Here is a 27,057-nt window from a genome sequence, read left to right as displayed (position 1 = left end):
AGCCAGCCCCGCCGCGGGGGCCAGGGCAATCCGGCAGGATCGGTACAGGCTGCTCTTGCAAAGGGCCTTTAAAAACAAAACCGTTGTAAAAACGAACGTCTTAAAGGAGTTTAAAACACTTGATGGCAAAACCGGAACGTGTTTCCTCCTAAATCATCTTTTCAGTGGGTGCTTAATTGGTGGTTAAATTCCCTTAAGACCCTGTGCAACTTGATATTATTATCCAGAAGTACCCATCACAGTCTGTCCAGCCTCAGAAGTAGCTTTCAGTTCTATTGCTTGGACCTTAAAAGGGAAAAAAAACCCCAGATTACTGGAGAGTTACATAGTACGCATAGCAGAGCTGTCGTCTTCATCGTATGCTCCAGCGATTTGTCAGATTGTTGTGTACTGCAAATCTTAGGGCCTAACAAATTGTGAAATACTGAGTAACCTTAATGCCTGTTGGTGCAGAATTGTCATTTGTCATTTCTTTTGATATGGCACTAGATCCACCATTTTCTTTTTATTTGACTGTATGTCCTGAACTTCTGAAACTGAACTTCATTCCTCAGAGTAATCTTCCTGGTTGCTATTAAACAGATGCTATATTTTAACTTAAAAGGAATTACACTTCCTTTTTATCTGTATCATGTATGAATGCAGAAAGGTCTTCTGGTTAATGCCACAGAACAATTCTACTTATCAGCCTGATACATAAATAAATCTGTCACCTTGATGAGCAAGTATTGTTAATACATTCATCTGAGCTTAAAAACAGACAAATGTTTTGTATCCTAGGTTGTAAACGTGAATGATCACTTTGGAGCATTTGGGAGGAAGAATGTGCCTTGCATTAAAAGAATACAAAGTACAGCTTTGCTCTGCAGTTGTTTAAAGTGCTACCTAAAACAAACAAACAAACAAAAACAAAAACAAAAAAAAACCCAAACCCCCACCCTTACAGCATTTAATGTTTTCAGGTCTTAAACTGGTTTTTGAAAAATGGCTAAAGAGAGAAATTACATGGAAGACACGATTGTGGTTAGAAACAGCTGTCAGTTTAAGGGTACTGGAAGTGGCCTAATCCTTTTCATCTATGTAAGTGCTTCTCAGACTGTGACAATACCATGTTTGTTTCATAGATGGTGAGACAGCAGCTAAGGAGTTAACGCTGCCTTCTTTCACTTTATGTTCTAAACAGTATTAACTATTGCAGCAGACAGGGGGAAGTGTTTTGATACTGATGCTGAATAGTGTTTGCAGCCTTTGCATACAGTAGCAGGATGTTTTGTTTCGCCTTCTGCATATATTTAAGCTGTAGCCAGTTTAAAACAAACAAACAAAAAAACCCCCTAGTTTTATCACAGTTGGTAACTACTGTATACTGATAGAGCTTTCGCAAAGGAGAGGGAGGTGGAAATCCCAAACCTTGTGGGTTTTCTATTGCAACAGCAGGTTTGTTTCCTAAACAAAAATCTCCAAAGAGACTCATTAGAGTTATCTATTACAGTATATGTCACAGCGTTCAGTTCCATGTAGTTCATGGTTTCATGTACCAGAAAAAAAAGAAAGGCAATTTTGTTCAGATGGTATGTTCCCCACTTTTTCTAGTGATATCTATGTGCAGGAGAACATGCATTCTGTCGAGACCTGGATTACATCTAGCTACGTAAGTGGTGGAGGATTTATACCACAAGGCAAGTATTTTAGCCAAAGATCTGACTTCAAAAAAGAGTAAAAATAGGTATATTAAGACACAGTATTTATTGTTTGTTTAGTAAGGCACTACTTCAGTATCTTTGAAATTCATAAATCATTTTGCATTTTCATCCCTCTATAGTTTTATGCATAAAGAGACTGGGGAGAAAGGAGAAATTAAGTACAGTGAAGAAAATTCTTAGACCTTCATCATCTGCAACCTTCGTGACATAGTTTAAGGTGCATTTCAAACCCCAAAGCCAGCTTACAGATGTCTGACAGCTTGGATTCAGAATTTAGCTCAAATGCCCAGGCTGCATTCAGTCAAATATGTAATTGTGTTTAATGTATGCCTCTGTAAAACCCACATGTAAGACATCCTGAAAGAAAGCTTAACACTCTGTTTTTTGCTGCTTCTGCAGGAAACTATGCCCCAGACGCCAATATTTTCCAGCATGCTTGGTTCCAGTTGTAGTGGACAAGTGCAGCCAGATATGGGAGAGAGGTGTGTCGACCCTGTTTATCAGGATGGGAATCTTGTTTCTGGATCACTGGAGGCCTTGATAGAGCGCCTGGTGCCCACCATGGACTATTATCCAGATGTAAGTAGCCACTGAAGGGCTTTTTTTTCTTCCCATAGTTTTCCTGCGTTAGTGCTTCCTCAAGAAATTCTACCTCCATCTGATTCAAGATTAAGAAGTATGCTAAAGACACATCTATTTTACTCATGATATTCATTCACTAAAGATGCTTCTCAGTGGGGATACTCTCCTTTCTGCTTTTAAATGAGAACACTTGTTAGAAAGATAAAGCCATGTTGAACCCAAATGGCTGCCTTAAGAACCAATTAAAAGCAGCATTAGCCACAGAATTTCCAATCTCTCTAAGCTGCTTTAGCTCTAATGCAGCCAAGATTAACTACTAACCAGATCCTACCTAGGGAAGCAGACCTGAAATCAGCTCTAGTATTTTTTTTTCCTTAATTTTCTATGCAACTCCTAGTTAAACCATCATAAATAAACAAAAATGGATTTTAATTAAAACACTCTCTTTCTCAAGACATTTTAATGGGCCAGCACTGTAATAATGTATGTTCCTGAGCCTGAAAATGATTTTGCAACTGATTAAACATCCTCAGTGCAGTCCCCTGAAGTAAATACTACTTATACTATAACTCAGGGGCATGTAATAAGATTCTAAACCTAGGATATTTGACAGATTGCTTTATCACTTAAAATTATGCCTTGTACCCATTAATGAAAAATGTTATTTAAACAAGCTGCCAAAGATCAGAGGGGATATATAGCATGTATTCCCTTTGAGCTCTTACAAAGTGGCATCTATGGCAGAAGCATCCCAGTTCTTTGTAAAGACTGACAAGGCTGTAGGAAATTACAATCGCTGTTAACTTATATGTTGAACTTAACGGTTGCAGTAGTAGGCCGTGCTGCATCTTCTTGTATGTTTTTCAGTCTAATTCATGTAGATCTTTTTACTGTGGTTTCACATCAGTCATGATAAAGTCCCTCCAAGCTCCCACGTATACCACCCATCTTCACAATCAGCATACACAAGAAAGGGACTCCCCATATGGAGAGTTCAGTGGGTGTAAACATAGTAGAACTGCCAGCAGCAATCATCAATAAAAGATTTAACGAAGCAAATGCAGGATGTTTTAATAGTCCAGTTCCAAAGTAATCCTAAATCTTGCATTTAAATATGCTAACATACCATTGCACTACCTTTGACAGATGCTGATTTAGTATCAAGTCTTTTATAAGACATGGAGGGATAACCATTGTTAGACATTACATCTCTGCTCCCTGCCCCCAATATGTATTGTAGAACAGACATGCAGAAAAAAGCAGCAGGTAGAGCTGGTATGGTATACCAGTGAATAGGCTGCTGTAGTTAAACCTTCCAAGGAGTCAGTTTCTTGTCTGTTGTGTGATACTAGAATACAGTTACTTGCTGCTTGGATTTCTGAACTATAGCTAAGTTTAAGTAGCTGCTAATAACACATCCTTTATTGTAACTTTTAAACACTTCTATTTATAACACAGCTACTCTAAAAATGGTTCAATACAGTGAGCATTACTTAAGGGGTCTACAACTTATTTTGGAATGCAGCTAGTTTCCATGGTGCTGTCCATTACCCTGTGCAAGGGAGCACTGCGAACCAAGCAGTTACAAGCCCCCACCCTGGGAGGCTGCAGTTTAAATAGACAGCAAGCTGACAGCTGAGAGATAGAACAGAAGCAAATCAAGTGAACTCCAGGGAAACAGAGATGGAAGACATTAAACCAAATTCATCTCCTCTACAGCATCACACATTCTTTTAGTTAGATCACCCAATTTAGCTGAAAGGATCAATTATAAAATGAGTAGATAAATAAGCTTTGAACAACATAAAAAAGGAGCTATATTTAAGTCATCTTCAAGTTTTCTGTTTCAGTTTAGTTGCATGTTTATACTTAATTTCATGCTCCATTCTATTTTTAGGGAAGTTGCCAGAGGGATTAGTGATAGCCATTTACCCTGGTATCCTGTCAAAAGAGCAGCCAATGCTGTGCGTTCAAGAGAAAGGTATAACACCGCTCAGTCTCATGTCTCTGACTACACATACAAAGAAAGGCAGCAAGGCATCACTAACTAATTGGTCCCAAGAGAAGCTATTGGTAACATTAGCAGAGATTACATTAGTTTCAGAGTGACATATCTGTAAATTGCAGTACTCATCCAAATTTTTGGTTGGGTGTGGGGAGGAGAGCAAACACAGAGTATCTTTCTGTGCTGGCTACAGAGGCAAAACAAAAGTTATTTGCCATGTTGGCAGAACAGGACACAGGCAAGGGAGGATGGGAAAGATAAGGGCCTACATTTGTGTACTGATCTTTCGAGGTTTGTTTGTGTGCAGGGATTTGTTCAGCACATAGAAAAATGTATGCTCATGAGACGGAGGAGTTTGGGAGGTTAGGAATGGAATGTACCAGTCTGCAACCCTTGTGCCCAAGCAAGAAAATGTTTCAAGAAAATATTTCACAAACAAGAAGTTCCAGAATGAGCAACAAGCACACAAAAAAAAAAATATTTTTTTTTCTCCTCAAGACGACAGCAGTGCATTCTTGGGTCAGAGAGTAACAATTCCTTCTTTAGTCTTGTGCACTCACGCTCTCTCTCTCTTTTTTTTTTTTTTTTTTTTTTTTCCCCCAAATATAATTCAGCTCATCTCTTAGCAGCAACTTTAGGCACTAAAGGAATCTGACTTCTTACTCTCTTGTAAAGCACAAGCCCCTTTTGTATCAGCTTAAGTTGTTCCAAGCATAGAAAGGTGGGGTTTTTTTGCCACTCCTCCCAAATACCTGTCGCTTTTGTAGGATAAATGGAGCTTAACTTTCAATCTCATAGCTTATGGAAACATTTTTTAATCGTCATTTGTCAAATCAGCTAGCTTCATAGCTGAATTTCTTTCTCCAAACTGTGATCTTCATGATTAGGGGACTGCCTTTGAGAGAGCGGTCACATTGAACTTATATATGTATAGTAGTACAGGTGCAACAAATCACAGAAATCTTTGATCTCGATAAAGCATATGACATTAGTATGAACTATTTCCTGTCCAAAACACCTGTGTTCCTAACCCCCAGGACCTACCACTAAGCTGAAGGGTACGGCTTGGTTCAACCTCAGTTTTCTTTATTGGATAGGGAGTAGCTATTAGCAGAGAGGCAATGAGATGGGGTTCAATACTGCTGTCAGACCTACCAATTTTTAATTTTAATTGCAGTTACTCCCTGTCTATGCCAGCATAAGCAATAAAAGTATCACACACACGCACCCCACAATTAGGTGCCAGTATATTGTAAAACTGCATGTCTTGATTGACCATAATGGAACAATTTGTTTTCCAAAGTACTGAACTTAGTTTCAGTTAAGTGATTTAAAAAATTTAATAAAAATACAGCAGATGGGTTCCAGCAGTAATAATAATTTGTTTCTAAAACCTAGTCCAGTGTTTGGAAAAGCATTGCATGGGTCCAATACAGATATTACTGATTACAGAGAGACATCAGCAAACACAAAATGGAAAGTATGCACCTCTATGGCCATGTGTCTTCCTGCATCTTGCCAGTTTGTCACTTTTTTTAGAACAGCATATAAAACATTGTCAAAGAAAAGAAATAAAAGCACAGGTCATCTGGGTCACACTCATCTTTCAGTGTGATAATAGGGAAATGATACTTTGAATGGGCCTTTCTCAGAGTCACTCTGGATGTACACTGTCCCACATCACACAAACTTCCACCAAGGAGACCAACACTAGAATTAGTATGAGAAGCAAAATTATATCTTTCCTTAGAATAATGTGTTCCAGCTTATCAGAGCGAAGGTCACTGGCAGGGCAACATGGCTTAAGTTGTGGTTCCCTGCTACTTAAACATAGAGGCATCTTTCAGACAGGCTTCTAAACTCCCAAAACAAGGATGTGGGGAAGGGATGAAAATATCAAAGTGGTTTTTTTTTTTATTCCCCATGTATCTCAAATACAAAATATGGTAAAAGTGGGGGCTACTTCATACTTCCAGAACAAAAATTTTCATACAACTCAGTGACAACTGACACAGCCAACAGCTAAATTCCCTTCCCAGATATTCCAGACTCACAGTTTTAAGTTTAACTTAACACTGATAGAAATGAACAAAGAAGCTGGCTACTAAAACCAACAGAGGATAACCAGGTATAGTCTAAAACACAAACAAAAAATACCCTACCACCAGCCCCCCCCCTCCAAAAAAAAATCTCACATCCCAACACTGTTCATTTTCTTGCTTTCATTCTGAGTGGGGACTGTATTAGTTTAGGGATCGTTCTCACATACATAAGAATTAAAGGTCTGACACCTTGTCTCATAATACAACTAAGCCCCCTTTTGTGAATGAGGTTAGCTCTTCAGCCTAATTTTAGTGCTCATAACACACCTCATACACTACTGTAGATTTTTATAAAGCTTCTCCAAAGCTTACACAATGTCATCATTTCCAGATACAGGTATAAGAGCTACTTTGAATTTCTTTTTAAAAATAACAAACTTCAGTTTTTTGTCATTGTAAATGTAAAAATAAACTCGGAAATTCTGGAGAGAGACATAAAAAAATACCAAACAGAAGTCCAGTTTCTTAATTTTTCTCAGTGTACATTTGCGTGGTAAGTTTGCAACCATTCCATCAAGAAGGGACATCATGTTGTCAGTGTCCAGCCACTGGTCTGGCCACCTGCTCAAAGTCACCAAGAGCCTGATTGTTAGGTGGCCCAGCTGTCCATCCTCTGCAGGTATCAGCGGAAGCACTACTCAGGAACCTGGCCCAAACTGTCCATCCAGTTAACCCTTCTCCTCTCTTCCTCGATTCATAAACAATAGACAAGGCAAAGACTATGGATTAACTCCGGTTTTGATTGTACAGAATTAATGTTATTCCTGATTTAATACATGAACCCCAGTGTTAATATGATCTTCAAATCAGAATGAGCATTTTAAATGCCTCTGCTGTATCACACTCCACTCTGTTCTTTCATTAGCTTTGTCCACAAGCTCAGGACAGAGTCAGGTGTTTAATAGATATATGCTTAATCTATTATACTGTTTGCTCCCAGAACACCGTGACTTTTAGTTAACTTTGTTTATTACTTTAAAAAAAACCCAAACATTCATTTTTCCCCTTCTGATATCTGGAGGTATTTAGTGCTAAATTTATATTATAGGGCACACTGAGTACTAAAAAAGTGGAAACATTTTTCATTAATAGCATGCTTTATTGTGATTAGAGAGATAAACCCCATAACCTTTTTGGACTCCTAAAGATATCATTACAGTTTAACAAGTGCGTTTCAGAGACTGCAGGCAGCAGAATTCGGTAGCTAATAGTAGAGATGACATATTTTAGACAACTTGTCTTAAGTTTTTAGATGTCTCAATTTACTTGCCTAGTCCAAGGTGGTATATGCACACACTGATTATTTATATGCACACTTGGCTGTGGCCTCCCCAATCACATTTCTAAAAACAGGGTGCAAGTAAGAGTACACACTGCAGACATAACAAAGGTTAATTGAAATCCATTGTCATGGAGATCCCCTGTAATTTCCTGACTGAAATTTTGTCAAAAAGCCTAAACGAAAAAGAGGAGTGCTTATGAGATGCTGCTGTCATTACTCAGGCAATTACATTAACATATAGAAGCCAAATTTCAAACACTGAAGCAAGACTAGAAGTGAGAATGCCTTCATGCCCAACTAAACTCTCCAGAGTACAATTCAGAATACAGTGCATTACAGCTTTTAAATGACAAATGGAGAGGCTATATTCTAATGAGCTTGGCATTTATTAGCAGCGTTCATTTAGCAGCATTCATACTCAAGCAACTCTGAAACAGGCCCCAGATAAGTGAAGTCAATTTTAAAACTAAATTATTGTCATATGGCCACAATCCAAGGTAAAGCTTGTGTTCAGTGATTGTGGGAAAAAGGAACAAAAAAACCCCCATACATGTAGAAATTACAGCTCTGGTTTGGAATACACATGAATCAGTTTTCTGCAGCTCAATGAAAAACGATCACTCTTAAAGAAACAAAGCAGCAGAAATAGTGGTGTTCAAGAGGTATAACAGCCTACACTGGACATATTTCATCTGTCTTTTTGTTGAGTGATGACTAGTTAGGCATATTAAGATTGGTATTTTAAAGGGAAATAATTTGGGAATCAGAAAACACCACAGTTAACAGCCTTGAAGCCTACAGCATTTCCTTTTAACAGCTAGAGCAGTCCACCACATCTTCAGAGACAGGAAAAAATATAAAAAGTTTAAATGAAGGAGAGTTACATTTGTAGTTTATGGAATAGTTTTTTCAAGGAAGACAGATTATTTCTGCTAAAGTTACTAAACTATTTTTTTTTTCTTCCACAGAGGACTTACATCTTCACTTTCCTATTGAGCTCACGAGTCTTCATTCACCCACACGAGCTCCTGGCTAAAGTGGGGCAGATCTGCATTAAACAGAAGCAGCAGCTGGAAATGGGGACTGAGGCAGAAAAGGTAAATGAACCATTATGTCCTTCTGTTAGCTGTGCTACTGTCAGTTGTTTTCCACTTTCTCCTTCTCATTGTAAAGCTAAATAGAGGATAAAGTATAAATTGTAATTGGCAGCATTGGATGCATTTTTATTTGGGTCCTTTTCCTTGAAGTACTGTTGCCTATTTGATAGCCACAAACATAGATTATGTGCTACCTTACCAGTCAGATACAGTGGCTGGAAATACAACTTTGCTCATGAGCTACAAGTCTGTGCTGTGCACCGAAGAACTGTGCACTGTGTATCTGCTGTGAGACCTGCCCAGCAAGTTGCTTTGCACTTTCGAGCTTTCACCAAGTTAGGTCTTTCTTGAATCTGATTGCCCTTTCTCCAATCACCCTTGCCATCCTGTTAGAGTTGAGTGCTCTGCTGGAGGTTATTGGTGGGGTGTTTTAAGTTGGTGTAACATTAAATTAGGAAGTTATCTCTCATGAAAATTAAGGGATGCACTACTTAAAATGCTATCCTGTGCTGACACATGTGACTATGCAGTTTTACTACAACTGATTAAACCAAGCTGGGTCAGTTTATGATACACACTTAAATCCATCTAAGTCTCACCATTATGGAAAGTGTATATTGAAGGGCTTCTGACTGAAATTGAAGTACCGGAATAGTCCAAGCTGCGATGCACATAAGAGTGACAGAAACAAGATTAAATCAGCAAGTATTTAAAGACCTAAATTGTTCAAATCCTTGGCATGTTTTGGATCCATTATTCTATGGTGAGAAATTACATGCTTACATTCCTAATCTTCAGAATGTTGATGGTTCCATTTTGTTTTCTCCCTGGTATATCAGAACTCCGACTGGGGAGCACAAAACTTAACCCTGTTTTTTGGCAATACAGAGTTTTTCACAGCAATACCGAATTAAGGGCTCTGTTCTCCTTTGTTATTCCTGGGGTGCAGTCTTATTACATCACAAAATTACTCCACAGGAAAAACTAACCACTTGGTGCAAAATGACTTTCATTCATGTCTTCTGATCTCCTTGCCAAATAGCATGTAACTCATCATATAGGTGCTGGGGAATTCAGGGGGTTGGGGAGAGAAGGTGCAAGGACCACTGCATCCAGCTTTGTACACAGAGGTGATATCTGTTTCTATAGCCACTGCCAAACTAGGTCATGACTAAGCCACTTCAGATTGATACTCTGTAAATTGTAGTGGTTCCTCAGCAACATGTAACTAAACAACAGAGTAGGAACTTGTAAGAGATGCTGGGACCATCTGAAATGTGGAACGAGTAAAACTGATCTGTAGATATATGAAGAGAAAGACTGCTGTCAGTAGCTAGTGTCAGAATATATATTAAATACTTGGATTTAAAAATAATGGGATATAAAATGAAACATTTGCAAATAACAATGCACTTAGGAGATTTTAAAATTAAAACAGTTATCTGGGGACTAAATGACCTGGCTGTTTAATATATTAGTAGTATTAAGATAAAATAGTATCGTTCTGTCTTTTCAGCAGATGTGTTAAAAAAAAATCATGCTTCCACATTGAAATGAAATGGCATTACACCCAAACAACAGGATGTAAAATAGAGCAGCTCATATTCCAAACACCCACACTCTTACACCTTCTGCTGACAATTTGGAAATGGCCTACAGGAAAACCAACAAACATCAGGGTGACAATAAAACATGAGTGTTTGGGAGGCTGCTTTTAATTTACATGCTTTGCTGCTTGCTTTTTCTGCTATGGCCTTGATCCCTTCCTACCCCCTTGATATAATCTGTATTTTTTTCCTGCCCACTAAACACAAAATTCTTGAAAAGCACTACATGAAATTCTGACATCCTTCTCAAATGAGTACTTTACTGTCCTCTACTGCAAGCACCTATATGTTTTACAGAATAATTCTAGCCACTAGCATTTGCAAGCATTTTTCTGTCTTGCAACAAATAAAAGCTCATTTCACTTGCAGCATAGAAATTCTTGACTCAAGACACTCTCAGTATTCACAGTTGTAACCCATTAATGTATCATCAGCTACCAGTACTTTCTAATTAAGTGGATCTGTAACAGGAAATAGCCAGTGGCAAAAGTAGTTAAAGCAGCTCTGATCATTTCTGATAGAGTTTGCTTATGCAAATCTCTTCAGACAAGAAGGTGGCTGACTTGTAGCCTGGATAGTGTCTTAACTGAAAAAGTGGCAAGGAGCCAGGTTTTGAGGTTATGCATCACAATACTTAGAATTCCTTTGTTTTTGACAGTCCTGATTAGCCAAAGAGTCCTATAGAAAACAACTCAGAGAAAAGTGGATTAATAAGAAAAACGCTCTGGGATGTCTTGGAGCCTGCTTAGAGTCTTTCTGGCCACTCATAAAAAGGAAGTGTTTCACAGTTTAAGACATCAATTATAATATACAAGTCAGTAGTTAAGCTTGACCATAAAGGATAAAATTTAACTCTATAAGCCTATGAGAGATTGGAAGGACCTAAGCAAGATTGTCACAGGAAAAAGTACTTGCATAGTATTATTCAAGTGGAAAAACCTGTTGTTAAAACTGTGGTGCATTATTTCTGCAGCTTGAGGGTATGTTTAAAATCAAAATTTCAAGTAGTAAGAAATAAAAAGAGAAGTTAATTTCTCCTAAAGCTTGTCTTGTCTGTCTTGGAATACATCAGTCCCTTCAAAAATTACGATTTCCCTATTTTTTGTTGCCACTAAGTTCTCCTCCTAAAAACCAAAAATCAAAACAGTATTCATAACTGGGTCATTTTCATTAAAACTCCCTTCCTACAAGTACAGTACTGCCATTGCCCTCCTTTCTAATTGGTAGCTGTTTCTCAGTCCTGTCTGTCTTGTCTCTTGCAAAACAGTGCTGATCCACAGTACTTAAATTAATAGAAGTATTTTGCTTCTCAAATAAATATTTATGGGAGAAGTATTCTGATAGATTCCAGAGAACTCTGTGTCAGGCCTCACAGGGGGAGCCCTACATTTAGAGTAGGACTACAGAAGAAGTAGGTTGGTAGGTTTATTGCAACCATGACAAAAACGAAAATATGTACTGCTACCCACATATCTGTGTGATTTCTATCTAGGTTATCACAAATTATGTGCATCAAGCCTGTCATGCTGCCTTGGGTTTCATCACAGTGCATGTGAAACAGGAATATCATGTTTTGCTGTATTGATGGGTTTTTAGTGTTGCTATCAGAAAACATACCTTATTTTCATAAGCATTAAAAACATTTGCTAAAACATTAAGCTTTTTCCACGCCTGAAGAGTAATTACATGAGGAGTAATATGGTTTGCAGTTTGTGTTGCAACAGATGCCTAGCTTTCTATTGTGAAGGAAGCAAACCCTAGCAACTCATGAGTAGATACATGAGATGGGAAGTCAGTCTTCATATGGAGATACTTGTCATGGCCTAAGAAAGGATTTTGGAACCTTCCTGCCCCCATCCCTCCTTTTTCAGTTTCAAAAGTTAAAAAGGAAGGATAGTCAGGATAATTAATACCAAAAACCAGTTCCATAGCAACTTTTGATCGACAGAAGTGGAGAAGGCATGTATCTATTAACCTTAATCGAATGGAAGCACACTGGCTGGCTAATTAATTCTCTATCATCACCTACAGATTATTCTTTTAATAATGTCAGGCTCTGTGCATTTCTTAGCAAAGAAGTATAAATTGTCTTTTCCCCAAGGCAGACAAAAATGGAAGTTTGGAGGACAGACAGCTATAATCTGGAACTCTGTCCTACATTGCTTAGAAATACCTTGAACCTGGGAGTCCACAGAAGCAGCATTGGCAGAAATGGCTTGGCAGGAATGCCTGCTGCTGGCAAAGAGAATGGTGATGTTTTCTTTTTGCCCTCACTATCCAACTTTTCTGTGCTTCTCTCACTAGCAGGATCAATTAAATGCTATCAATAAACACAGCTAGGAAAAGCGTGCTAGCAGAGCACAATTTGCAGTTCTGAAAAAACAGCAAGAAAATTCCCTTCAGACTTACAAGGAGCACTGGCTCATTTTCCAGTTGAGGATTCAAGGGTGCATGATTTAACTTTGAATTTCTTATTAATCAGTATTAATGTTCCCACTGATTATATACCAGTGAGATGTAAAAAAAGTTTTTAAAAAATAGCTTAGTTTGGTTGGCTTTTGGTTTTGATTAAATAAATTGGGATGTACTATGATCTGATGAAGTTTTGGCAGAAGTTCCTATCAATTCTTGGAAGACATTCTCTATTTGTCTTAAAAGAAAATACAGCAATTTCCTGTAGTGACACATGCTAAGTCATCTTCTGTAGCCCCTAAGAGGCTGAGAGTGCAATGAGGAAAGTGCCTTGCGCATGGGGAGAAGGAACTGCTGTGTAGTGGGACTAGTGGGACAAGTAGGGAGGTAAACACAAATGAAAACATCCTTTTTTCCTCAGTGCATCACAAGTTGGGGGGGGGGAGGATAAAAAGAGCCTGAATTATGTTTTGATTCTTCTTGTTCATTAAAAGCATTCTTAGCACTCACACTCCCAATTTTCTAATAGCGCTCCCTTCGATTTACTGATGCTGCTCTCTATTGCTATGACAGTGGAGTAATTGGCATCCAATTCAGGTCTAATCAATGAAAAGCCTTAGAAGATTCACGGGTAACAGAAGAACTTAGAAAATAGCTCTCCCTCCCCTTTCTGTGGTTGATAGCTTTTTGAATAAGAGCCAGTACTTTTTATTTCAAAGTCCATTTTGATTTAGATGTCATGGAGAGAACACACACATCTTTCCTGTCATTCATTTATTTTAATACACAGCTCAATCTGGAGGGTCTGATAAATTCTGTAGAACAAAAATGTCTTTGTGAACATTTCTCATGAAAGATGCTTGGTAGAGTGCTGCAGTCTGTATGCATTTGAATTCAAACGCTAAGGTGCTGCTGCCTCTGATGGCATAAATCAGCTTAAGCCCCATTGACTTCAGTCAAATAAGTCACAAATTATTCTGTCATCTTCCTGGCTTTATACAACTAACCTTGAAAATATCTTCAAAGTGTTTGGTAAGAGATGTTACCAAGCTATCATGAAAGGAGGGTAAATCATACTATTTAGGAAACTGGCTCAGAGTTAAATATGTTCTTTTTTATCCCCTTTACATACTTATAGTGCAAAGTATTTTCAAGGGTGTCTCTAGTTTTATGTGAACCTTCATCAGCTAATTTACTCTGCAGTCAGAAAGGTCTACAGTCAGTAATCAACTCATTGTTTCTTTCTAGGCAAAGCTAAAATCCTTCGCTGCCAAAATCATTCAGCTCCTGAAAGAATGGACTGAAACTTTCCCCTCTGATTTCCAAGATGAAAAATCCATGAAAGAATTGAAAGAGATTGCTCACCGGATCACACAATGTGATGAGGTAGGGGTGGGGGAGGAAAAACCCCCATGAAGTGGTAAAGCAATATTTGTCAACCTTTATATACGGTTTATCATATTATATACAAACCTGCATGCAGTATTTTCTAAATGGACTACGGCAGCAGTTGCTAAGCTGTCAGTGTAACTACAGGACACAGACTGAGCGATTAACTTGATGGCCCAATAGCAGAAACTGTCTGTGTATAGTCACCAAGTGTAAAAGAGGCAAAACAGTCACGACGATATGAAAAAGGGATGTGGTGCAGAAGGAGAAAAGAAAAAACAGTGACTGTAATGGCACAGTATAGTTAACTTTCATATGAATTATGTACCATCCTTTGTTACTACTCTATATGTCTTAATTCCCACGATTCATATCAACCAGTCGTATCAAATGTACTCTTGCTCAAGGTGAAGATGCGTATTATTTGATAGTTACTAACAATAATAAGCAACTATTTTGTTGCCATGCTTCAGGTGACATGCACAATATTTCCACAAAGAAAGTTATATTTGAGCTCTGCTAGCTAGTCAATCAGCAGTCTGAACAGCTGTGAGTTTATTGCCTCTGAAGAAACAAGACCTTGTTTTTAAAGCCACAACTTCAAGATATTTTTGAGAACAAGTAGCAGGAAGTGGAAAAACAATTGTATTGTGTGTTTGTGTTGATTCAAGTCCAGAGAAAATGAAAAACAACAGGTTTGACAGCACTGCTAAATCAGTGATAGGACACAATACAATTAGGTTTTCCAAGTCAAAAGGAAGTATGTCAGTTTTGTTGCATCAGCAACAAATTTACCTGGATGTTACTATGAAACATTAGTGCCTTAGTAGGAGAGGAAAAAAGAAACAGGTTTATAATATGCCTTTTATTCCTATTGTAGACAAGGGTGAAGAGATGTATGTTGGTAGAGATAGCAGTGTGAAAGGGGACTTGGCAGAGGTTTTATTTAGCATCTGTATCTTAGTATTTAATTTGTCTATTACTTTGAACTAGAAAGAAGTTGTGTTCTCTCTTCCTCTTCCCCCCCACTCTGTTATATATGAATAAATTATCATTTGAGAAAAACACATCTTCATGGAATGGCTCAGTGCTCTGGTGTCTGAGGCATCTGATGACATCCATTAATCCCAGCATCACCACGTTTATCACCTTAATAAGGCTACAAGTCAAGTTTCATCAGTGGAGAGCTATGCCACATCTGACCTATAGAAAACCTAATCTGACACTGGCAAAAAACACCTCCTGCTCTCAGTATTTGTTACCACAAGAAATTACACATATTGTGCTTCAACAAGGGATTATGGTAATGGTTTGGGGTTTTATTTTGTATTTTAAATCTTTTCCAAATTCCTTTAGGACAATATTCTCCATACATAGGATACAAAGTCAACTGAGAACTTGCACAAAGCAGTCAGGTGCCTGTCCTACTGATATCAGCTACCAAACAGCTATAGCTACAGCCAGGGTTGCGCCCCAGGGGAAGTACAGATATCTTGTTTGAACTCAAACAAGGACAGATTATTGTACACTCACTGACTTATTTGCCAGAGTTGTAAGAAAATTTAGGGTAAGGCTAGTAATGAAAAGAAACTGCTACAACTCTAAAGGGCATTTGTCTAAGTATTAAGATGCTAATAAATTCACAATAACTTAAGCCATAGTTTTCCATGTCACTGCAGTTTCTTTGTTCACTTTCACAAAATACCTGTGATACTCTCACCTGCCTTCAAGTTTGGTTCTCTGTGATCCACATTGAGAAAGTCTTCCCTCCAGACACATGGGTGTCAGGCATAGCGGCTGAAGTCAAATGATTTATAATGGAAAGCTCAGCATACCAGAGAGGAGAATTAGCACTTTATTTTAGTCCCCCCACCATGCTCCTCTGGCATTTCTGAACACTTGTAGCACAATATCAGAAATGGCACCAGCCAGCTGCTGTTCAGCAGTAATCCAGTTGCCTCAAGATGAGCTACGCTGCCTTCATCTTTTCATTTTATTTCACTTGGGAGTCAGATTATTGCCTTATAAAGCAACATTCTGACACTATTATTGCTTAATTATAGCATGCAGTATACAAGTATTTGGTAGTCATCGTCTCTCACACCTGCTGCATAATTTCAGTCATCACTGCATTATTGGCTTCTTTGAATGATCACAGATTCATTGCGGTTCTTTCTAGTATATCCAGTTGACTGGCAGAAATGAACACCTCAGGTTGTAAACTAACAGTTAAACCTTGTGGCTAACTTCAAGACAAATACTTTGCATGGAAACAAGAGAACAGTTGTGTAGGAAAAAGGAGGACTGTCTGTGGTAGAATTATTTTTTCCAGCAGCAGGAAGAACAGGGTCAGAGAACTTGGGTTATTTAAAGCAGGAGGAGGAATAGAGGAGTAGGAAAGTGATCAAGTTAGCTTTTTCCAGTTGATCTCAGAAAAATGTCTGTAGGATACAAACAATCAATGGCAAAATTCAACATGCCTTGGTTTTCAAAACACTGAGATTATCTTTATTTCCGTGGCTTTACCATGGAAGATCTATGTATCCTTATAGATATTATAGTTAAAATCTGCACCTGATGAACAGAAAGGTATTTTGGTTGTTCAAGAACATGTTGTATATTGTGCTCATACCTAAATCTTTGGATGCTGTAGTTGTTTAGAACCAAGCCAGGGTATTTTAGGGATATATTCCTGGGCATAGTGTGACTTCCCTGGATTCTGCCTGCACTAGACAGACTTGATCATCATTGGGTCTGATCAGAATGAGAAGGAGCTTTTTGGCACTTGGTACACAAGAGGGTCCAAGATGCTTTGTGAAAGAAATACAACCACCTTTCGCTGTACCCACTTTTAAGCTGTTTACATGGATACCTTTGAAATGGGGTACTAGCCAAAAATTGCCTCAAGGACAGACCAGCCAAGCAAGTGAAACAGCTGACAGTGCAGGCAGGCATAACAATGTCATTATGAAGCTTTGTGGGCAGCTAGGACAAGTTCATTTGTCACAGTATGATCAGATCAGGTAAGATGAAAGAAAATGGATAATAGGCATTTATTTTTCTCAGTCAGAAATTCTTTGGTGATCTGTGTCTGCAAGAGCTAAAGATTTTAGCAGTCATTGTTTCTGCGTTTTGCTTAGGAAAATGGAACAGTGAAAAAGATCATTAGCCAGATGACACAGAATCTCCTCATGGCCCTCTCTACACGGAGCCAGTACCAGGAAATCAGAGAGAAATTCCGGCAACCTGTTACCGACAAAGGCACCATCCTCAAAACCAAGCCACAGTCAACTCAAAAGGACATCCTGAGTGTGTGCTGTGACCCTCTGATCTTGGCACAGCAGCTGACTTACATTGAACTGGTGAGACACTAATTTGTGTGAATTATTTCATTTTCCATTTACTAAATATTAATATGCTAATGAATATCAATTTTGCTCTGGCTTCACTGAAAGCCTTCAGTATTTTGAATCAAAAAATACCAAGTAATGTACAAGAACAATTAGGTCACTGATAATAACCATCCCACACATCTACATTGTAGGAAGATGAAGGTTACCAAAACATTCTCCTAACTTTGGCCTTATTGATGTATTTTTCACTGAATTCCCTGTTTGTCTGTATAGTGACTATCTCTCATCTCTCTAAACACAGGAAAGGGTAAGCAACATTTACCCAGAGGATCTGATGCAGATTGTCAGCCACATGGACTCCCTGGATAATCACAAGGTACAAGAAGGGTATGGAGGGAAAAAGAAACAATTTTCTAACCTTCTTTAAGCTCATGCCTTAAGAAATATCCAGCAAGATTTTATCAAGATATGAAAAGGAAGCTTATCCTTTGGTATGATGAGTTGATACAGGATAGGATTAACACGTAGCCTGATTGTCTTGCAGTGCCGAGGTGATGTGACCAAAACCTACAATTTGGAGGCCTATGACAATTGGTTCAATTGTCTCAGCATGCTGGTGGCTACAGAGATTTGTCGGGTAGGTATTTGCAGAAAACAAGATAACAAAGTGATCCTGGACTTAAGGACAAGAGGCAGGCAGTGGTCTAATAGACATTTACACATTACCAGTGCAATTAAAGCAAATGGCATTACTCAAGCATTAAATTCTTTGCATGCTTATATGCTTAAGGGTTCATGGCTATGTTTGACTTTGCATATATTCTCTAGTTTTGTATAGCTTCCACAGTAACATTAGACATGCAGTGATATGGAACTTGTGTGGAGTTTGAGTTAGGAGCTCTTTTGGATTTATTTTTTTTAAATACATCCATAAAGTCTCAAAGATACTCATCTTTAAATGCAGATTTACTAATAAACAGCCGTCCTTCCGCTGCATTTAGATATCATTAGCACTGTCATATATTCATTTTTGTTGCAGAAAAATCGTGAATAAGCTTTCTTCAGAAGTCTGGTAAGAAAGTGGGCTACTGGAGAGGTTGAAAAAAAAAAAAGAGAGAACAGCTGTATTAGAAGTTAAAGTAACTTCTATTGTATAATAAGCAAAGAAATGGAAGGTATACTGTGCAGGAAACACTTTTTTTTTTCTTTTTTCTTTGCATGTGTATTTTCTGTCTTTTTAGATTCGTATTAATATGCCCCTGTTCTAGCAAATGGAAAATTTTCTTTCTATTCCTGCTGGGTCAGTAGTCCTTCAGTGGAAATCCAGATGCCTACTGCAGTTTCATGAAGTCAGATCTATTGATCTTTTTTAAATTTCTGCAAGAGCAGGACATCTTATTTCAAAAATACACTAAGACATCTTCCTGAGCTGTCTGGTGTGGCTAATACTGGTAAACAGGTCAAGCAAAAGTTTTTGGCATACCAAGGGCTAAGCTAAGCCATTGACTACTGAACCATTTTCTTCTGATACAACACAGAAATTCAAGTACTTAGGCCAGAGGGTTTGGTTTGTTGGTTGTTTTTTTTTTAAAAAAAATAGGCAATTTCCTGGTCAATTCCCTGCAGTCACCACTCAGGAGCCATTTTTGCATAAAACAGACCACACTTCTAAATGTGGGAAAGATTTTGATGAATGAATGTAATCTAGGCAAAAGTACTAGCTAAAAAAAAAAAAAAGAGAGAGAGAAAGACTGATGGCTTTTGAAAACAAGTTTTGGAGACAGTGCTATATATTAATTTTACTTTGCCATTTATAAAAGTATCTGTAAAGCAGATGTTGAACACCACTTGCTAGATCCTTTGCATGTTTGCTTGAGTAGGAATCTGTATATTTGATCATAATCGCTATCTGGTTCTCTAGAGATCATTTAAGAGTATACACAGTAAAATGAGAAAATCAGGACATGGCAATTGTTCCCTCTTTCATTCAGGTTACATGTCCCTGGTCTTAAGTCCACTGCTTTCCTCCATTCTTCAGAGGTTTAAATTTTTTTCATGTATTCTTCCTGATAGCAGCTTCATGTTACCTCCCTTTTCCAGTAACAGGAAATTGTTCAAAGTGTCTAGCTTGTTTATAGAGGATTCTCTCAGTCATTGAACTTTATGTATAAACAAAAATTTACACTTCCCCACAGCTAGACAAATAATTGATATAAGTGCCAAATACTTCTGCTATTTTATTAAAAATTAATATTAGCAAAATACCCCCAGGCCTATATCATCATAAGATTTAGCTGGATAAAGTCTTGAAACGTCTATTCAATCAACCTGTTAAAATGCCTTTGACTGAACATCCCATCCAAAATTCAGGCCACCACTTCCCTCTTAACAGACCTTGTTTTTTGTCAGGTTGTAAAGAAAAAGCAGCGCACAAGAATGGTAGAATTTTTCATTGATGTGGCAAGAGAGTGCTTCAATATTGGAAACTTCAACTCAATGATGGCTATTATCTGTGAGTATCCTTAACACAGATGACAAAAGGCACTCCATTTTACAACCTGACTGGCAAGATATGTTCATACTGGCTGTAAATTGGCTGACCATGTCAGCATGCACACTTCTGCAGGGACAGATTAATGGGTGGGTGGGAAAGCATTAGCTACACCTTCTGTTTGTTAAGATGAAAAATGCCTTTCAGAATGTGTGGTGCTGATACATAAACAAAGAGTTATGTTAGCCCTATATTTTTTCAACTCTATTGTTTGTTTCTTTGTCTCGTCTCTCTCCATTCAGCTGGCATGAACTTGAGTCCTGTAGCGCGGCTAAAGAAAACTTGGTCCAAGGTCAAAACAGCCAAATTTGATGTTTTAGAGGTATGTATAAAGTTTAGACTTCATACAGAAATCCGCCAAATAGTTTTATCCAAACCTCTGCTGCGGAATTACGAAGTCAGGGATCACAGATTCACTTCTCTCATTGGTCACTAGCATACAAGCATTAGGGAGATAATTTCCTGAATTTCAAACTCCCTGCTTACATGCAAAGAGAAGTGGATGCATGTTTTCTTGAGGCTATTTCTTCCTACCATTTTTTTCCAATTTAGCATTAAGGTAGTTTTCATACAATGCTATTTTGCTACCCCTAAAACTAATTAGAGTACTCCATCTAGTGGAGATCTAAATGAAAACAAAACTTAACTGAAATCATCATCAGAAAGATTGGTGAGAGTAAGTTACAATTTTAGAGTTTTCTGACAGTCATTTACCATTTGCTTTCAGTCTTCCATTAACCATTGAAGCAAAGCATAGATGTAAAGCCAGTACAGAATCCTCCTTTTAAACAAGATAGAAGTTAGAAAAACCTGAACCAAGACCTGATCAGTATAAGGTACTCTATCTTGAAAGCTTAAAAAGGGGCCCAACAAATTCATAAAGAATGAACTTTCTGATGGTTAGATAAAAGCTTTTTATTTTTAGGAAAGTTATATTACTTGACTGCCTTTTCGCCCCCCATAAAAACAGCATCACATGGATCCATCCAGCAACTTTTGTAATTACCGCACAGCCCTGCAAGGAGCAGCACAGCGATCTCAGACTGCCAACAGCAATCGAGAGAAAATAGTCATCCCAGTTTTCAACCTGTTTATTAAAGATATCTACTTCCTTCACAAAATACACACGAACCGCTTGCCCAATGGTCAGATAAACTTCAAGGTAGGACTTTGCTATTACAGAAATGGTAATGCTAGTTAAACATTGTACATTGCCAATTTTGAACTTCTAGCTCATTATATTACCAATTCCTTCAGCATTGCTGTGATCTAGACATAAAGCAATATCATTATCTAGGGAAAATGATCTCACCAAATCTTTGTGAAAGCTAACACTTGCAGTTGCCATTTTTACATTATGTATCCAGCAAATCCACAATTGCATCTACAGAAGCAAATCCATAAAACTGCTGGAATGTAATTGCCTTCAGTTAAAAGATTAGTTTTAAAATGTACTGAGAGATTATATTTTGTTATTTTTATATGAAATGGGACAGATGAACTGCAAAACATAAAATTTACATAAGCAGAACTGATTGGAATAACATTTGTTAACAAAACTGATGCATGAAAAGATTGAGAAGAAAATGAGAATTTCAGAAGCCAAAGTCTCAGCATTAAAACTCTCTTAAATAATTAATAAATAGTCTAACATTAGATAATTGGAAAGGGAAATTTCTTCAAGGAATGTTGTATTTGTGCAACATTCAGGATAAAAGAAAGAACATGAAATCAAGAAGTGTAAGAATCTTAGTATACCATGTACAATGGCAAGACAAAAGTTTGCCACTCCTCAGCGCTTTTGTTCAAAAGGGATTAGAGGAAGCAGAAGGCAGTAAGGAATGGAAAATAAGCTTTTCTGTGGTAGCAAGCCATAATATCTGATCAAATTGTAATAGGTAACTTCACCCTAAATCATCAACATTAGCCAATTTAACCTCATCAGATTAGCTAGCTATAAATGCTACACACAACCAGCAAACATTATTTAGCAGATCTTCAAGGGAGCTTCTACAGGTTCTGGATTCTCTCTCCCTGACTAATAAACATACGTGTCCAAAAGACCACAAAAGTACTTTTGAAGCTGTTTTGCCATTAAGGCTGGATACGGGATGGGGGTGGGCACACAGAATATTCAAGACAAGCCCTAAGTAATTATGCATTTCTTAAGATCCTAGAAAGGATATCTATAGTTTCTATATGTTATTTTGATTATTTTTTTAAAGTTAAGAAGTGCTTTAGGAAAAAATCATTTAATTTAAGTTGAAGGTTAGAAAAGTAAAAAACTAAGTAAAACCATTTACTGATCAAGCTAATTCAGAGATATGATGCAGAAAACAGGCCAATAGCACTTTATTACGTATGAAGAAAAGGCTGCTGATGAAAAGAATTGAATGCAAAAGACCAGGCAGTTAGCAGGAATACACTATTCTAAACTTGTGAGGCTTACAACAGACGAGGAACTAGGAGCAAGAGGGGGAGATGAAGAGAAGAAGAAAGGATAACAAGAAGATTGAGTAAGGGATAATAGGTAGCATGAATAAGAACAAGACTGAGAGGCTCTAAAATTGAAACAAAACAACAATATTTGAAAAAACCCAAATGTTATTTTAATGATATTAAATTAATTATCTCATGCAGAAATTCTGGGAAATTTCAAGACAGATTAATGATTTCCTGACATGGAAGCAGGTTGAGTGCCCTTTTGAAAAAGATAAGAAGATCCAGAGCTATCTACTCACAGCACCCATTTATAGTGAAGAAGGTAAGATCCTTTACTGAACATAGTATTTCCTACAATGACTTCCTACTTGTTGAAATGCAGACAAAAAAATTAACATGCTAAAAAATATTGGATAAGTATGTATTATCACTTCTATATTGGCTTCTAATGAGAATAAACTTCTTATGAAGTCTGCTAAGTTACACATGCTATATTGTAACTTTAATTTTTTTTTCCAGTTTAAGAACCCATGTATCTGATTGTTATTTTATTTACTAGCTCTGTTCATTGCATCCTTTGAAAGTGAAGGTCCAGAAAACCACATGGAAAAAGACAGCTGGAAAAGCCTCAGGTATGAAGCTTTCTCAGAACAGGAGTCTTTTTGCAGACATGTGATCATTAGCTTCCTCCCTCCTATTTGCATATCCAGCTTAAGACCATTTTAGTCCAAATATAAATTATTTTTTCTTCAAAATTTAAATATGAAAAATTCAGTGGGGCTTGAATTTTCATACAGCTTTTCCAGCCAGACCAGTTCAGGCTGCAAGATAACTGCTGGGACTATGAAAGAAAATATGCTTTTCCTAGGCTATCAAAACATTAAAAGAATTTACATTTGTAGCAGTTTTCAGATGTGATTTTCTCTGGGGAACAAATACATAGAGAAACTAAGAAGGTGCTATCATTTATTATACCTCTGCACTTACAAAACTTATAAAAGGAGGAAATTTTATATGAATACTCTGATTTTCAGCCTACTCTTAAGGGAGAAATTCTCAATGACTCCTCCTCCCTCAGAGAGGGAAGCACCTCTTCCATATACATGATGAGATCAGTTAATTTAGATGAGATTTCTTCTAATACTGAGGGCCAAGGCAGGAAGAGAGATTTAGACCTTTGTAAATCATGTTTAACATGTAGATTTGACATATCTGTACCAGCTAAAGAATGAAGAAGCCCGTATGTTCTGAGCTGCAGTTGAGCTACTTTACGACTGTATTGTCCTAGACAAGACACTGTTTCCCAGTGATCCCAATGTTGCTTAGAAAGTCTGCATAAACTTTTCACTTATGACACCCGTACAATGTGCCTTGCGTTAAATCTGATGCTGTACTGCAAGCAGTAATGTAGGATGACAGAGGAACGTATGTTATTTGCCTGAGCACATCTTCAGGGCCCGAAGTAACATTACAAAAGTTAAATTTTCATTTAAATTCAAGTCAGCATCTTTATTGGAATTCACAGATGTATTTCAGTTTATAGCAGTTGAAAACCTACCCCTTGAAGAAAGGCTTCCAGCTAATGATGCAAGATAGACCTATTGCCAAGCTTTACTAAAACTGTAAAACTTTTTGTCGTGATAGAAAAGATAATTTTATTTTTTATTACCTCTTCTTCTAGGACCACTCTGCTTAATAGAGCCTGAGATTTTTGGATCTGATCTCCAGACTTTGAAGCACATGGATCAAATGTGTTTTTACAACTCGAAAGACTTGGACTGAGCTAAGAAAGACCTCACTGGCTGAGGTCTGTTTTGTAAATACAGTAACTTTTATGAAATAAAACATGGCAAATATTTCACATGTCAACCTTAAGGCACTTAAGTGGAGGGTTTTGGTTTTTTATTTTAAATATAAGGGCAGGGCCCTGTTCTCAGAGATGAAATGTAACATGGGAGATGGTATCCCTGGGAGATCTTTATTCTATCAGCATCCAAATTTTTATTTTTTATTACTTCCACCAAAATAAATAAAAATTAAAACACACATCCCAGCTAAAGCCAGTGTTCAGATTAAATACTCCATTGGACCAGTATCCTACAGAACACTCAACCTGTCTCTCTAGCTTTGAAGTGAAGGGTCTCCTTCAAATCAGCGATACCATTCATATGTGTTAGTAAGTGTTTGTAGAGTCAAGGCCTTAAACATCTGGAGTAAGCATGTTCCTCTCCTACATCAGAAAATAGTGCCTTACAAGGTACTGATATCGTTTAGTGTACCTTCTATTATGCTGGAGTGGAAGTAGAGAAAATAAAAATATGGATGTCTTGAAACCAGCTACAATGTACTTTTTAAATAAAATGGAGAATATGGCACATGAAGTAGAGTATATCTGCCTGTAACACTGATGGTGCAGCGAACATATTTTTGTTAGATGATTTAAACAGATAAGATGGGGTAACTGCTAGGGGATGTGTGTTTGTGTGTGAGTATGTGTGCGTGCATGTGTGAAGATGCACACATGTCTAAGTTTTAATACTTCTGGGAACTATCCTTTAAATTTGGGCTGTCAGAATCGTTTGTGTTTTCCCTTTTAAAAATCAGGGATTTTTTTTGTTTAAGAGAAGGATGTCTAACCTAGATAATCTCTGCAAAACAGGCTCAATATTTTTTATTTGAAAACAGTTTTGGAAAATAAAAATCATACATGAGCTAGGGAGAGGGAAGTAAACTCTGATGTCCAATTTGAAGTTAAGGCTAAAATTCCCAAAGAAGCTTGAGAAGAGTTGATCACCACTGAACTGGTCATTTAATTCCCTCAGTTCCTTTGAAAATTGCTAGTCTTTCTAGTATTTTGCAAACCATGATTAAGTATCTGGGCCAGAACCCATTTAAATTAAGGGAAAACACCATAAGAAATTGGTCAAACCTTAGAACCCAGGTCAGGACCAGAATTAGAGGTGATCTGTTAACTCACTGATGCTTACCATTTCTAATTTCTCTGTGTAGTCTTGAGTTTACACTTATCCAAATGAGCACCTGAATCTAAAGATTCAAGGTATTCATTTTCAGGAAAAAAAAGGACTTGCTTTCTCACTGAAATGAGAGAAAAAAATAGGCTCAAAATAAAATTTTGTCTAATGAATACATTATTATCCATTAATATATACTGTCCTTTCCAGTAATTGTTCTCTTAAGGCTTGAGGGCTGGATATCGCAAAGGTAATGATTTGAGACAGACAATTAGACACTTTTTTTTTTTTAAACAAGGCCCTCAGAGTTTACAGCCTCCCTCCCAGAGCCATGCAGAGGACCCCTGCACAAGTGTCTTTAAAAATGATCAACTCTTACATAGATTGGTTTTATCTTATTCTGCCTTCTGTTGAAAAAGGGGCAGGACTTGCTGGACTGAGGGTCGGGTTTATTCTAGTCCAGTAGACTCTTCTTGCTGGGTGTCTACAACCAAGAGCAGTGCCACTGTTTCCTGAAGCATCTGCAATCACTTCATAGAAATTATTTGCTGTATTGGCCCTGTAGTACGGTGAAAAATTAAAAAGCCTTCCCTCTCTCCCTGTTCCACTCCCCCCTTGACAAGGACTTAAAATTAGAAGAGTAAATTGGAGTAAGGAAGAGAGAGAAATCAACATTTTCTATTCCCATAGCATTGACATCAAAGAGAAGAAAAACCCCACAAGTTATGCCATGAAGAAGGAGGTAGAATAGTAACTGTTAATAAGAACAGCCCAGAAAAGGGGAAGGGATAATTCTTATGATCTGCTGCTATTTTTCCTGTGCTGAAGTACTGACCTTCAGCCCTGGATTAGAGTAAGAATATTTATACTGTATTATTACAGTGTTTTGCACTTTCAGAGATGTTTTAGTTAGTAACATTGTTAGACACTATAAGAGCGACTGTATATCAGCTTTGTTTATGTAATTGAAATTTAAAAGGGATGCTTAAAATCTAAAAAAAAAAAAATATATATTTGAAATGCAATTTTAGAACACTTTCTGTAAATGTATAAAAAAAGCTTTCACATGAATGTGCACTTCACTGGTCAATCAGTCATAGTATATACTTGAAATCAATGCAGTATCCCACATTGGTTCCTTTCTATTTTTCCTCCCTCAGTTTGATACATTCCTTAAATACCGTGTTTTGCTATTCTGAGCTGAAATGCTAAATATAAAGCTGTATCATAAAGCAGGATATTCTGTGTTTGACTGGATGTGCTTGCATAAATAAACAAAACCAACTTGCCTCAACCAGGTTTCACTTTTTCCATAGTTATTTTTTACTTGCAAACTGATCAAGCCACAAACTATCAGCTGACTGAGGTGAACCATGCCTGGAAGGCAATAGAGTTACAATGAACCAACTGGTTTCTTTCTTCTTTCTGACTTAGAAAGATACATTATAAGTATCTTCCACCAAAGACAAAAGCAACACTAAGCCTACAATATGCTGCCACTTCTAACGTGCTTTCTATGATAGCATTTTATGGATTTGATACAGTGTCTGCTATGAAATA

The 27,057-nt window shown here is 37.5% G+C and overlaps 1 protein-coding gene across 3 annotated transcripts in view; it reads left to right on the top strand.

The window, feature by feature from the left end:
- RASGEF1A (RasGEF domain family member 1A) overlaps nt 1–26,794 on the top strand; it is a 134,748-nt gene extending 107,954 nt beyond the window's left edge. For all 3 annotated transcript variants that reach the window (XM_026855060.1, XM_026855063.1, XM_026855062.1), the window contains 12 exons: nt 2,103–2,282; nt 8,643–8,771; nt 14,039–14,176; nt 17,320–17,541; nt 17,834–17,908; nt 18,077–18,169; nt 19,942–20,044; nt 20,326–20,405; nt 21,054–21,245; nt 22,724–22,847; nt 23,085–23,157; nt 24,207–26,794. In XM_026855060.1, the coding sequence (XP_026710861.1) occupies nt 2,103–2,282; nt 8,643–8,771; nt 14,039–14,176; nt 17,320–17,541; nt 17,834–17,908; nt 18,077–18,169; nt 19,942–20,044; nt 20,326–20,405; nt 21,054–21,245; nt 22,724–22,847; nt 23,085–23,157; nt 24,207–24,231 (1,434 nt within the window). In that variant the 3' untranslated portion in view covers nt 24,232–26,794. The remainder of the gene's footprint in view (nt 1–2,102; nt 2,283–8,642; nt 8,772–14,038; nt 14,177–17,319; nt 17,542–17,833; nt 17,909–18,076; nt 18,170–19,941; nt 20,045–20,325; nt 20,406–21,053; nt 21,246–22,723; nt 22,848–23,084; nt 23,158–24,206) is intronic.
- The last annotated feature ends 263 nt before the right edge of the window (nt 26,795–27,057 follow it).

The sequence above is a fragment of the Athene cunicularia genome, assembly GCF_003259725.1.
Source record: "Athene cunicularia isolate RWA chromosome 9 unlocalized genomic scaffold, athCun1 chr9_part1, whole genome shotgun sequence".
NCBI lineage: Eukaryota > Metazoa > Chordata > Aves > Strigiformes > Strigidae > Athene > Athene cunicularia.
This window is presented reverse-complemented; position numbering and strand designations above follow the sequence as displayed.